This window comes from Lepus europaeus, chromosome 7, assembly GCF_033115175.1.
Source record: "Lepus europaeus isolate LE1 chromosome 7, mLepTim1.pri, whole genome shotgun sequence".
In the NCBI taxonomy this organism is placed as follows: Eukaryota; Metazoa; Chordata; class Mammalia; order Lagomorpha; family Leporidae; genus Lepus; species Lepus europaeus.
This window is the reverse complement of record NC_084833.1, coordinates 81,466,902-81,481,681: the sequence shown is the minus strand read 5'-3', so window position 1 is coordinate 81,481,681 and position 14,780 is coordinate 81,466,902. Positions and strand designations below refer to the sequence as shown.

General features: G+C 42.5%; 1 protein-coding gene across 2 annotated transcripts in view; it reads right to left on the bottom strand.

Annotated features, from left to right (window-relative positions):
- Window positions 1-14,780, bottom strand: part of FAT3 (FAT atypical cadherin 3) — a 533,836-nt gene that overhangs the window by 16,636 nt on the left and 502,420 nt on the right. For both annotated transcript variants that reach the window (XM_062198305.1, XM_062198306.1), the window contains exons 20-21: window positions 13,384-13,541; window positions 5,916-6,384 (exon numbers count right to left, since the gene is read on the bottom strand). In XM_062198305.1, coding sequence (XP_062054289.1) covers window positions 5,916-6,384; window positions 13,384-13,541 — 627 coding nt within the window. The remainder of the gene's footprint in view (window positions 1-5,915; window positions 6,385-13,383; window positions 13,542-14,780) is intronic.

Genomic DNA, 14,780 nt, shown 5'->3' with positions numbered 1-14,780 from the left:
AACCGCCTTATTTTGATCTAATAAATGGTGCCCACTTCATGGGAGGTTATAATAAGGCTTCTGGATTCTGAACCACAAATATTAGATGCTTTATTGCTGTAATTATTATAATTACTGTGGGTTCTGAAATCAGCTTCAAGTTGGTGGTGCTCACGGGCCAAACAACTCAAAGCCATAACTTTTTTACTTTGACTTTTACCTCAAATATTGAAAACAGTGAAACCTCTAGTCTATGGGAACCTCAATTCGTATGAGAAAAATGGTGGGCCACTGCCATGTGAGAGGCTAATGACATGTCGGGGTGAACTCGGCTGCAGATCACCACCTCTGTCTTTACTGCGCTATTTCAACATTCAGGCATTCTTTTCTTTTACCAAGCAAGGCACATTTAATGCTTTTAGCCCTTGTAAAATGTAAGCCCTTTAAGGTGAGACCTACAACTTTCCCCAGAAGAGCTGGCTTGCAATTCAGATATTGCACATGAGGCCAGGCCTCTCATATTTTCCTTCAGGATCTGGAAACTTTTAATGTATTAACAACATTAGGTGCACAGTAAATTCTCACCTTGCAGTATGCTCTTTTGTGTCTGACTATAAGCCACCTGATAGCTTTGAGTTTTGCTGTTAGTATCTATAATAATTCATGCTGTTACCATGAAGTTTGCCCAAGTTACAAAACAAAACAAATGAGCTCAGATTTAGAAGTCATTTAGAAAAAGCATATTTTTTCCTATAAGCTGAAAAGCTCACCCAAGTTATGTACAAGGATATTCACTGAGTCTGGCTTTTCCCTTTCTATGCGTCTGCGCCCACTGGGTCATTGGGTATATAGCACATATGGGAACCCTGTTCAGTTCCTTTAAACCAGCAGTGAGAGAATGGAGGCTACACAAGTGGTGTCTACTGGTCACAGACAGCAATGGACCCAGCATTCCACAGTGAGCAGGGCACAGAGCAGGCACTTAATTAAACTTAATTAAAGTTTGATGAATTTGTCCAGACCTTTACAAGTTAGAGACACATAATACTCAGCAAAACATGGCCCAGAGTAGCACAGGGGACTCTGCTGCAGAAAACGTTTTGATGACCAATTGTCTGCAATGTTTATGAACTTGTTTCATGCAACTTTATAGGCAGAATATTCCCAATGGCTCAGAGGCAGCGGATAGACATTATTATTTTTATTTTTGGTGGTGAGCTAAAGAGTCCAAAAATGCTGACAAATAAACAAAACTACATTTTTACATTAAAAAAAAAGTTTATAAAATGCAGACTGTGCACCTGACCTTCAGATTCGGAATGTTCTATGTCTATTTACATCATCTGGAATTCGCTAATGTTCTAGCAAATGCCATTAGTGGATTCCAAATTGTCAGTGGTTCTAAAAGTTAGATGTGCATAGAAGCACCCTGGAGGCTTGTTAAAACATGAGATACCTGAATTCTATCCATATAGATTCTGATTCTGTAGGCTTGATGCTTCCTTCCCATTAACTTTTCTTAGCATTTGTAAGTTCAGGAATTTGCAATTTCGATTCAGTGACTTGTCAAAAGATTCCTCTGATACAGACAGCAAATGACAGAGGCAAATAAACATTTCCTTTTTGTATTAACCATCAAGAGCCTTTTCCATAACAAGGTCCTCAGGTGATGCTGATGTGTCTCAGAGTCTGAGAACCACCATATGCAATATGAAACAAAAAGTGTACACGTTTTCATATTTCAGGGAAGTTAAGAGACAATCAAGCTATCACTTAGGGAGCTTGCTAAAATGCAGATTCTGATTCCCTTGGTTTGGTGGCATCTGAGATGCTGCTTTTCTGAGATTCTCAACAATGCTGATGCTGCTGGGTCATAGAACACACACAGAGTAGCAAGGAATAAATGCACAGGCGAGGCAGGGAGAGGCTCCCAAAAACTTGGGTCAAGTCCTGGCTTCACCACTTTAACAGCTTTGTGATGCCAGGTTGGTTATTTAGCCTCCCTGGTTCATTTATTTTATCTATGAAATGAGTGTGGGTATATAGGAGGGAATTGATCGGAGTATTACTTTGAGAATTAAATTTCCCAGTGAATAAGGATTGAAAGGTAAGAATTTATCATAGCACCGACCACATAGTGAGGGTCTAAGGAACAGTAGCCCTTACCTTTAGAAATTTATCCAACTTTTCATTTCAGGATTTGGACTTATAGTTTGGCATAAAGCTGTCTGGATACTATTTTTGGCATGGTGATTGCATGACTTGCTGCATTGCTGAGCAAAGTTATAGCTTAACCTCAACTATGTTTACCATGAATGGGCTGAAGCTGAGCACACTAAGGCATCAAAGACTGTGCACTCCTTACTCAGGTTATGGGTGATCACAAACTGCTCCCTTCTCACTGGTCTGCAGATTTCAGGGGTCAGAATGAGCGCTGGCCAGTTCTCCATGGTGGTTGCTATTTCCAGTTCATGTTTATGAAATACATATAATTTTAAGGCTTTACCACGAGAAGGCCATCCCTCTGTGGTTGATTTTTAGAATCACATTTATGCTCTTATTACAAGTCAGTGTTCTGGGCTCTGACTCCCTGGGGTTCCCATGGCTGGCTCCTGGGACAGCCAGAGCTATCACAATGGTCAAATCTGCTGACTATGGAATTCCAACCTAGCAGATGTGGCTTCTTGGACCTTCATGCCAAGGGTTTGATTGGGTTTGGGGGTGGTTGTAACAGAATCTGGCTGCACTGAGAGGAATGCTTCTTGCTGTGGGTTGTCTGCTTTAAATATTCTGAATGTTCTGGAATAATGCACTAGGATGGCCACAATTTGAGAGTGGAGTCTGTCACCAAGAGAGCCAGTGGCCAATACTCTAGCATCTTCAGTGCTCAAGGGGATGGTCATGTTAAAATATGTGTCCAGAAATTTTAGATCAACACATAGAAGTGGGTCTCAACAGCAGAATGATATTCAAATAGTAAACCTCTGTGCTCAGTCTTCTCTTGCAAGGAACGACACCTTCTGCGCCTCGCTCCATTTTCTCTAGCCCAGATTTCCTCTTTGAGTACTGCATGCATCCTAGTCTTTGCTCTGGGGGCCCGAGACTGTTCCTGTGATTAGACAAGCAGAGCGACTTCTTAAAGGCATGCATATTCTTTCATTAAAGACTTACTGTCTTTAAAGTCTTACTGTCATTTTTAAACTACCACTCAGACCTAGGAAGTTTTTATTTTTTAAGTTCTTTATAATTTGCCACATAGTTTCATGGATATGAAGTAAAGTCCAAATTGTTTTTTTTTTTTTTTTTCTGCCCCCACCTCCCCAGTTTGGCATCAATTTACAGAATTCGGAGACATGAAACAGGGACCTAGGAAAAAAAATCCTGTGATATGAACAGACAATGTGGTCAAGCGGATGGATTTTCTCACCTCTTATCTATGAAGCTTCAGCCAACCGAGGGCTGCTAAGCCCTTCCTTATACATCAGAAGAGGACTCCTGTTCCCCAGAGAAGGCACAGAATTCCTCTTCTTGGATTTCCTGCTGTGTGGTGAGGAGTCTGCTGGCTCTGGCCCAGCAGTGCTGTGCTTGAGAGCCTTAGATTGCCCCATCTGGGTCTTTAATCGGGGAGCTTCTGAGATAAGAACCACCCAGCTAGGCTTGAGAGCAGCCTTGGCAGAGGAGCTACTGCTGCTGGGCCACCTGAACTGATGTGGTGGGCTTGAAAGAAGGGAGTTGTGTGGTTGGAGATAGGAAAGATATTTCATCTCAGCAAAGATCTTCATTTGAGGAAACCATGAGTCCCCAAGCACAAGTTTTTTTTTTTTTTTTTTAAATAGGAGAACTGATAATAAGGCTGTATCAGCTTGGAATAAAGCATACCTGTATGGAATCCCATTCCCAAGTCCAATCACAGAAGGAAGTGGGAGAACAGAGGGGATAAAGAGTGGGCTCCCCAGCAAGGTTGGACACTGGGGAGGGAAGGGAAGTTCTTTAGGTCACGTGAAAACTATGCAGCAGGTGGGTTCTCAGTGCTGAGATTTAGTCAAACCAAAAGATTGTACAATATAGAGAAAACGGCTATTTCTCACTTGAGTGATAGTCATTTAATTAACACACTTATACTGGACACTCAGCTGAAGAATTTCATGGCAGTTGGAAATGAAGTTTAAATGCACACAGAAGAGCAAGATTCCATGGTCTTTTTCCTTCCTGTAGTGATTCTTTTCAAGATAACCATTTTGGAAGCCCATAGCTTTGCCAGCTAAAACAACGACCTGCCATCCTTAAAAGTATGTTACAATTTGTGGCTGTGTACCCAAGATTTGACATGGAGTGGTGTTCTATTTCAACCCAATTTAATTATATGCTCTTTTTATATATCGTAGAAGGCTCACACTAGCAGAATTGTTTTGCCTGGTGAAAAGCTGGCCATGACTTGTCATAATGGGCTGGTTTATAGAACCACTGAAGTATAGTTACTGCCCATCATCCGGGAATTATGGCACCATAACAACCCTTTATTTACATATACTGCTGAGACAGTAAAAACAGCAAATAGATTTCTTAAATCGAGACGGCAGAAATTTTCCCCCAGGGTACTTGGCCCTCATTGTGGCAGTAACATATGCAAGTCTAAACAACTTTGGTGTCTGTATTTCAGCAGTGCATCATTTCATGGACAGTTTATAACAATCTAATAATAAAATGGACTCTAAATTTGGAGTTGGGCTTCATGAACATGAGATGGTAATGCACACAGCAGAATCTCTAAGTGATTTGTGAGGAAGGCTTAAATTCTCTAATCACAGGACTGCTGAGCCGCTCTGCACAGGGGCTGACGTGGAGTCAGCGGTTGGGACTATTGGGAAGTACGAGCCTTCAATCAGGAGCATGCCTGACCTAGTTTACATTAACATCCACGCTGCATCTGGCAAACTCGGGGCTGCTTTTATCTTTCCACTCCCAGGACTTAAATAATCTTGGCTTTCCCCTCAAACAATAGAAGCCCTCTATAAATTTGTTTTGAGGGGGGTGGGGAAGGAGTTACTCCTTTCTTTCTTTTTCATGATGTACCTTTCAGTGGAAACCTACAGGTAGCGTGTCATGCCCTTACTGGCTGTTATTGTCCTGAGATTTCATTTAAGTTCCTTTTCCTTATTCTTGACTTCCTACTCCTTTGTAGAGCTGCAGTAGACTTACTTTTACTACACACGTTTCAAAAGGTTGCTTGCAGGCGTCTCCACTCTATGTCTGTTCCTGGGGTGGTAGGTTCACCACCACCCCCGTTAGCTTTGAGTAAACTGTGTCTGTACCAGGTTAGCAATTCCAATTAGGGGAAGGATTATGCGGGCATTCCGACTCAGACCGTTGTCATTCTGCAGTGACATGCAGTTGGCACATATGCAGGTACTTCAAAAAGTTTGTGGAAAATGGAATTAAGTGATCTGGTTATTTTGGTACAAACAATTTTTTAAAAATCCATGTATATGAGGATTGCAAAAAGTTCATGAAAAGTGGGTATTATGGAAACCACGTGGATTTCAACATTTTTTGCACTAAAATAAACATACTTAAGTCCATTATTTCCACTTGCCTTTTGAAATACACTTGTATTTAAAAGGAGATTCTATTCATGCAAGCTGCTGAGGCCCGGAAGGGTGTGAGTTGGCCATCTCTGATCTATGACCACCACACTGCACCTATGGTATGCCACAAACAGTTGGCTAAACTGGCCACTCTTGAGGTGGCAAGCCGAGACTTCTGCAAAGCAAATTAGCAAACTCCCGGAGCAGCCTTGTGAATATCGCTTTCTGGGAGAGCCTTTGAGTTGTGGCTGTGAGGATAGGACCTTCTGCAGGTGTGTTGCACACCAGCCCCCTCTCCCCGACCGCCCTCCCCTGCACCGTGCAAGACGCCCAAGGCACAGGCGCACTCACCACCGGAAGGCAGGCCGGCGCAGGTGCCGCCATGCTGGCATGGGCTCCGCTCACAGGCATCCGGGTAGAGCACGCAGCCCAGCTTCAGCTCCGTCAGGCCCACCACCTCTGCGAAACTGCTGCGTTTGTTCTGTAGCGGCAGCTCATTGTTATTCAGCACCACTGAGTCCAGGCAGCCCTGGAAGCCGCTGAGCACCTGCGTGACCCGCGTGTCGGTCAGGCTGCGGATGTTGTCCGCCTGCACCAGGGCACCGAAGTAGATGACACTCTCAGTGCTCAGCGTCTGGAAGTAGAGGGGCGCCCTGCGCCGCTCCACGTAGCTGTCATCCAGGGACAGGCTGGTGAAATTGCGGTTGAGCTCCAGGAAGACGGAGTGCCAGCTCCCATCGTTGACAGCACGGCCCGAGATGCCCAAGATGCCAGGGCCGCTGCCACAGTCCAGCTGGAACCACAGCTTGCCATCCACAATCTGCATGGGGAAGGAACAAGGGATCCTTTGAAGATGGGCCTCCGGCAACACCTCTATATTCCCCACCAGCCTGTTCCCAAGACTCCGGGAGCTTCACCGGAGGTGGACACTGCTTTTATGCAGCCGTCGGTTGATTTATAACACCCCCTCCCCATTAGCTGTCATGCAAGTGTGTGCCAGATATTTTACAAATGAGTAATATGAGCATGCGTCAGAAACCCACAATTCTATGTCACGTTGTTCCTATCCTTTGGGTCTTCAGCCTTTTAAAATCCACAGCAGTATCATGTGTAGTGGTGTTTATTCTCTGGGCCCTTCTTAGTCATTCTCACCACAGGAGTGATTTTTGCTCACTCAATATTTATTGAACAGCTATGTGCTACGCAGCATGCAGGGTACTGTAGAGACCACACAACTACAGCACCACAGTGTAGCTGGCATATACTTCAAATAACCACACAGACGCATATGCACTCCCAGAATATGCAATGTGAGTGTGCTACAGGGAGAAAGAGAGCAGGTAGAGAGAAAGACTTCCTGTTTCTCAGCTTCATATACAGTCACACATCACTTATCCACAGGGATACATCCTCAGGGGATATATCAGGGGATGTGACCTGTAGGTCACAGGGGTGGACATCGTAGAGTGTGCTTACACGGACTGAGGCAGCTACGATGTCACCAGGGGGCATAATCTTATGGGACCACTATTGTCTGTGTGGTTTGTTGCTGACCACATATTGTCATGTTCCGGTGCATGGCTGTATACTTAAGATTTTGAAGCATCTCTATATTAATAAACACCCGTGTGTTCTTAATCCTTTAAGATGCTGCTCATCACTTACGTAATGGTTGTCTCACAAAATGGTTGGCCATTTGCTTAGCATCTACATACACAGACATTCAGCCCTCTGTATTGGCAGGCTCTGGCCTGCCTGATGGATTCAAACAAACTCAGATGAGAAATATATTTTTAAAAAAACTGCATCTGTACTGTTCATGCACATTGTTCTTGCTATAATCCTCTCAATAATCCAGTATAGCAACTATTTACCTGGCATTTGCCTCATACTAATCATTGTAAGTAATCGAGTGATGATTTAAAGTATATTGGAGGGTAGTGTAGGTTGCATGCAAATATCGTGGCATTTTTATAAAACAGACTTGAGCAATCACAGATTTTGGTGTCTGTGAGGGTTCCTGAAATTCCCTGGAGGACACTGAGGGACAGCTGTACAAAGGTACTTCAAAAATTCATGGGAAATGGAATGAAAAGATAAGTTTATTTTGGTATAAACTTTTTTTTCTGAAAATCATGCATATGAGGATTCTTCCAAAGATTCATGATAAATGATATTTTGAAAAAAAAAAAAAAACTGCTTGAATTCAATTTCTTGGTACCAAGATAAGCTTATCTTCAATTCCACTTTCCACAAATTTTTGAAGTACCCTTGTATTTAAGTCTCTTGGGTTCTACAGAATAATCTACTGGTTAACTGCTCACATCATGTAGATCCTTGTAGCTCCAGGTCCTGGGTTCTACCATGGAGCCCTGCCTGCTTCCTCAGTGACACCAGCCTGCCATCCACAGTCTGCATGGTGAAGGAATACTTAGGGCAGTAGGGGCAAAGAACTGCCCCCAGTGGGCTAACTCCAGGGTACATTATACAGAAGAATGAAATCTAAAGGATGCTCGCTGGCACGGAGGTGCTAGGCAGGGCCTGGACCTTCACAAAGACCTTTTTCTGTTTTTCTGTTGCTGAGGAGATGGGCTGGCCACTGAGTCTCTGTAGTCCACCCTTATCTACATTTCTCAGAAATGCAAGGTGGCTCTAGGATCCTGAGAATGAGAACTTTTGGCTTGCCAACACATTTATATTTGGCTATGAAGAGATTCATAGCCATGAATTGTGAGGCAAAAGCTTGTTTTCTGGCCTTTATCTATGATCCAGCAAGAGGATCCCATGAGGGGCAGGGTCCGAGGGGGCGGGGTTGGCCTTTGTTGATCTGTAGGCACTGGTAGTTCTATACAGAGAGCAGACACTTTTTGGGAGACAAAAAGAAAAAAGAAGAGGAAGCAAAATGAGGACAACACAGACCTGTAGGTCACTAACAGCTGAGGCAGCATAAATATCAAAGGAATTCACAGAAATAGGCTGGACCAGTCTTTCCAAAATGTTTCCCTGCTAATAGACTGGTTATCAAGCATCACAGAACCAGTTATGTTTCCCAATTAAGTATTTCTCTATTCTCCACAGACAACAGTTTCTTAGGGTCTGTTGTGTACCACCCAGGTCACCTGAGAAGGATGGCTCTGCTGTAGTTTATTTATAAGGGTACTGTATCCACTACATAATAGTCAGCTACATCATATACACCCTGTGCCTACAGACTACTCTGTGGTGTAAATGTACGAATATAAAAGGGCTGGACACAAATATTTTCTTTCCCGAGTTTTCACATGTAATCTTATGCTATTGCTCATTCATTCATTCAAACAAAATGGACTGCATAGATATTATAAATCATACCAATGACAACACCTGGATGATATCCATATTTGTATTTTAGTGTAAGTAATAAAATGATCAAATGTGACTTTGGAGACTACTTTCCTCTGGTGCAGTCCATCTGCTGCTTTGCTCCAGGGCTGCAAAATAGTGTCCCTGTCTATAATGGAAAAATCTGGTGGTGAGGGTGCAATCCATGTAAGTTTGTGTAACTGGCCATTCAATTAATATATTACTCGGTCCCCTCCCTCACCCCCTACTTGTTGGAATAATAGCCAAGTTGTAGATTCATCCAGGAGATTGAGTGACTGCTATACTCACACATATGGACGTCCTGTAACCGAGGGCTATAAAACTATTCCACACAAGCACTGAGCATGAGAATCTTTCTTTTTCTGTTGAAAAATAACAGTAGCAACACTGCTGAATGAAGGAAACCAGATGCCTGTGTGATTCTTAGCCTCTTACAAAAATCTTCTGAATTCATCATCCTTGTTTATTTGACAAACTAGCATGCTGATGCCAAGAGTTACCTTGTAAAAAGTTGATAATCTTTTGCTATTTCATTGGCATATTATGCCAGAGAGAGAAAAGAACACTTTATTCTTTTCATATCTAATCTCCTCTCATATGGATGGAATAATATACTCTGATCACATTTAGCTGTTTTTCCTCAGAACAGGGTTTGCCTAGTTTTAGAAGGTCTCTCTCTGAGGAGAATGAAGCTTTCTCAAATCAGAGGGCAAGCTGCTTTAATACACACCGAGATGCGCCTGAAACAGTAGGTGAAGTCTATAGCAATGGAATGGAAATGATGTGCTGGGGTGGGGTGCAGCTAGGTAATCTGTTCAATGAAATGCATAATTCAGAGAGAACTGCCATAATGTCATAAAATATTTAGGCTCCTCAGGATTGTTTGAGATCAGTGATGTGCTTTAACCTGGATCTTTAGTGGCTTAGGGTTTTGGGAGATAAGAAACAGGAGCTCTAAGAAGTCAAATTTGTAGGAAAGTAGACTTTTCAGTAAAATGTGTAAATTATGGCACAGAGTCTTACTGCTTCGGATCCTTGGTGTGTGGCTGTAGCAATAACAGCTTAATTGTTGTACATGAAAGAGGGTGATTAAGTAGTTTTTGGGAAAAAAAAGGTCTTTTTAAAAGCCCATTTTCAAGGCTGCCATTAACAACTGTCTGGCACACAGTAAGTGCTCAAATAATATGTTGTGAATGAATAAATGAATGGATAAGTGATCATTTCTACATAAACTACTGTAGTACCCTCAACCCGCAGGCCCCTGTCACAGACCCACACTAACTAGAAACCGCTTTGAGCAAGTCCCTGAATCACTCTGAGTCTCAGCCTCTCACAGGCAAAAAGCAGACACTCATACCCATGTGGCAGAGGAGTGGCAATCAAAGATCTATGCATGTGAAAGTACTTGGTTAACTATTAGACATTTTATCATTATTGTAAACTGTGAAGCTTATAAGCTAACTCTTCTCAGTGACATGCCTATACAGGTCCTTGCAACTCTCAAATTTTGGAAAGTTTCTCTCCTACTCTTGTACTTTATGTTGGGGACATGTCCTCATTTCAAATGGGCTAATTTGCAAACCAAATGAGCTTCCCCTGTCTTCCCTTTTCCACTGGGATCTCAAGCTAGCTGTGTCTAAGAATCATCAGAATGAAGCAATGTATCACCTATAACTTCCCCAAAAGACAAGACACATGATCCTTCTAGGTGAACAACCAAAATGTTGGAGCCCCAAGACTGACACAGAGAAAAAGCTGGCTCTCTTGTGATTTCTCCTTAAATCTTCTGGTGGCCTGCTGTGTTTCTTTTATACGTGTGAGGAGAGTCACAGAATCTATCCCACTGTTTCTCCTGATGCTTTGGCTCCCAGGAAACTCAGTGCTCTAATTTGTGCCCAACTAAAGTAGTTACCCTGGATCTAGATTTTTCAATAATGATATTCTACTCTTCCCTACTTTATTGGTTAACCCCTAACCTTTTCTTTATGTCATAATAGTGCGTTGATTTTTATTGTATTTGGGTGTTTATGGTAAGTCTAGAATCTCGTTTGGAAGACAGGGTATTAATGGTGAACAGAAAAATGAGTGCCTTTTCTTGCAGCTGAGACAATCATACTCTTTATCCATGAGCATTTTCACTTCTCAAGGTCTCCATGCAATTCTTTAGGGGTCTTCAAGGGGTGCCGTTCACCCCACTGATTGTATAAGTACCTTTAACATGACTGTGCTTGGACTAGGAAAATATACACAACCAAGAGGTGCAATTTAAACAAAGCACTTCAGCTTAGTCACTGAACCAAAGTACAGGGCACATACTGTACCTAAAGCCAATGAAATTAAATCTTGCATGAGGCTGAAAATGTTAAGCAAACAGATTCAAATCCCCTAAGTGGATATTGCTGGTGACTGTAGGAAAATACCTGCAATAGTTCAGTACAGCTGGGTCCTGCTTTGGGCAAACCCAACATATGAAAAGCAAACTTATAGAACAGACAGAATTGGGCTGATTATTCATACCACAGATGGATTAATGGAAGGAAGACTTCCTTCAAATAGCAACTACCCCTAGTTTATTAGAATTCCATTTATAGAACTTTATAGAAAATACAATTTTTCAGAAATATGTTTCATGAAATACACTTTTGGATCTAGAGCTGCCTAAACGATTTAATTATTCTTTCCTCCTTTCCCCAGGGATTTGCACATTTTAGGAATTTGCTAAGTGTCAAATGACAAGCTTCACATTAGGATCAAGCCATTCAGGCCCAATATTTTTGTTCTCTCTCAAAATCAGCGCTATGTAAGAGAGTTGCGTCTTAAGGATGTTGTGTGACCAGCAGCCCTGTGAGAGCTGAAGGAGAAGTGAAGAATATTGTGAGATGCAAGCAGAGCCTCTAGGAGCTGGCTGCTGCAACTGTATAAACCCTCACATCTCAGAACGATTCAGAAAACCATTTCCTGACCCAAAGCAAGGTGCTTCAGGAATCAAGTGGGAATAAAGACAGGACTTGGGTTTTTCAATTTTTCTTCTACTCTGAATACATTATTTGAATGCATTGTTCTCAAAACTGCATCTCAAAGTGCTTCTCTTATTTTCTTTTGAAAGCACTGTTTTCCTTCATGGACCTAAAAATCATTATCTGAGTTGAATGGATAAGGAATGTGAGACATTCCCCACAGAAGCAGCCAACTTTCAAACTCCAGCTTCCTTTTTATTCACTCTGGCAACTACCTGGCGGCATCAGAAATGGGTAAGAAAAAGTCTGTGATAAGAGGAGTCACTGGCATTTAATATCCTCCATATTTCTCCACTTTGCCTTATGCCTTCAGGATTAAAGCCTAGGATACCTCATAAGCCTGCCTGCCACCTATCAAACTGTAAAAGCACAGAAGCTAGAAAGGCTCATGCCAGTCTCCACTAAGCCTGAACCCTGGGAAGAAGCACATTTCAGCCCTTTCTACTTGGATGGGCACTTTCTACGGAAGAGTGAATGCTTCTGAAGTGCACGTGCCATGGGCTCACATCACGGCCTGCTGAGAATGGTATTAGGCGACACAAAGTCTCCCCCTATTAGAAGGATGAACCTGTATTACAGATACCAAGGATGTGATTTTTGACACAATGAGCTCTAGTGTCAAGACTGAGAGCTGAAGACTGCATGGAGATTAGAGCTCAGGTTGAAAGACCCTGGGATGTGGGTCCAGGCTTTGCAAGTACTAGCTGTGCAACCTTGGGTACGTGACTCAGCTATTCTAAACTGTTGTCTTCTTCTTGATCAAATGTAGATGACAATATATAAGGAATTCATTATATTAACTTTATAATAAAAATAAATGGTACACACAATGTAAGCTATTGCTATTGCTATTATAACAGCTATTAACAGTAACTCAATTACTGTTGTTGATTCTGTTTTCATGAATAAAAATACCAAGCTTGTTCTACAGGTAATCTGGCTGCCTTAGGAGGGTTTCTGATGCTGGGAAAATAATTTAAAATTGGGCCACCTGGGTCAGGATAGGATATACGGAATCTTCCATACCTCAGTTCATCAACTTCCTCCCTGAGCAAGAACAAAAGTTGCCTTCAGTGAGGGCAGACACACATGGTGAAAGAGGATAAAGCCAATCCTTTCAAAGGACCACCCCTGTCGAGGAACTGATTAGGAGAAATGTTCTAATGAGCTGTTGAGTGACTATGGAGCCAAGGAGGCCAGCCCTTGAACCTGTTCTAGAGGGAGATGCCCATTCTACCACGAGCCAATTTTGAAGTTTACTCTTCAAAAAGAAGTGGATGTTGGCACTCTTCCCAGCTCTGCTGCTGCTTCCCTTTGCCCTAAAGTTGCTTCTGGTCTTCGGAACTTGAAAGACAAAACAAGTTCAAGAGCTCCCAATCCAAGAGCCAAAACATGAACGTGAGAACTGACTGCAAGCAAAGATAACCCATTTTAAGTACCTTCAAAATTATGCAGGGATTTGCTCTTGTGTACATTATAATCCCGTTGCTTTGCAGGGTTCGCAGACGCAGTGCTAGCTTAAAGTCCTCTTCTTTGCTGTTTTCAGAAAGCCGGTATTTGATGTAACTGTTTCCAGCAAAGCTGAGGGAAGTATGCCCTGAAAACACCATTGTAAGAAGATGCTTATATTTTTAACATCCAGAAATGAGCAGAAACACATGAAATCACCACCCCCCCCCCAACCACCACCCACCAAGGAAACTGGTTAACCACCACATGGAGATAATGAAGGTGCTGAGGAGGAATATTGGTTCCCCATTTCACATCAGAGTCTCCTATTTCAAAATGAAAAAAAAAAAAATTAACCAGTTAGCCACCAAAAAATCTTGGTTGTCTTATTCTAAGGGCAACTTGGTAAATTCCATAACTTAGATTTTCTTAGTGTCACCAAATTCCCAACTCCCAGTTTCTAAAATTAGGGTTATTACGACACCCACTCATGCCTCTCTACTATCATCACTCAGAAACTCAAGACTTTTATTTCTATGAAACAATGGAAAGGCAATCAATGCATTTTAAAATAAGAGTCACATTCCTCAAATATCTAAATGCCACATGGTGAGTTATATCATTTGCAGTAATGTTGTTGCAAGGGAACGCATATAAATGAAACTTTTGTGCAGTCACAATTCCACTCTGATATTAAATTTGATGCTCCTTTCCTGGACTCTTTAGTCCAACCCTATCCCAATTGTGCATTCACTCTCTTTTAAATTTCAACTTGCCACCAATTTTAAGTTTTAACAAGTAAAGTAATGGTTGAAAAGCTGCTCTCCTGGGTGAAAGGCAGAAAGTGTGGGAATATATCAAGTGGACAATCAAACAGCTTTCTATAGAAAGGAAAAGGGAGATTGTCAGAAAGTGACATCAGGGGCCAGCGCCATGGCTCACTTGGTTAATCCTCCGCCTGCGGTGCCAGCATCCCATATGGGTGCCGAGTTCTAGTCCCGGCTGCTCCTCTTCTGGTCCAGCTCTCTGCTGTGGCCTGGGAGGGCAGTGGAGGATGGCCCAAGTGCTTGGGCCCCTGCACCTGCATGGGAGACCAGGAAGAAGCACCTGGCTCCTGGCTTCGGATCGGTGCAGCGCTGGCCGTGGCGGCCATTTGGGGAGTGAACCAATGGAGGGAAGACCTTTCTCTCTGTCTCTCTCACTGTCTATAACTCTACCTGTCAAATAAATTAAAAAAAAAAAAAAGAAAAGAAAGTGAGATCAAAATTCAGGAGACTTGGCTTTTCTGTCATTCTACACATCCACCTGCTGTGTGCATGCATAGTATGAGTATTGGTGTGGCAGCAGCATCAGTTTCTAAGTCTAAACTTTAGATGACTTAGGCAAG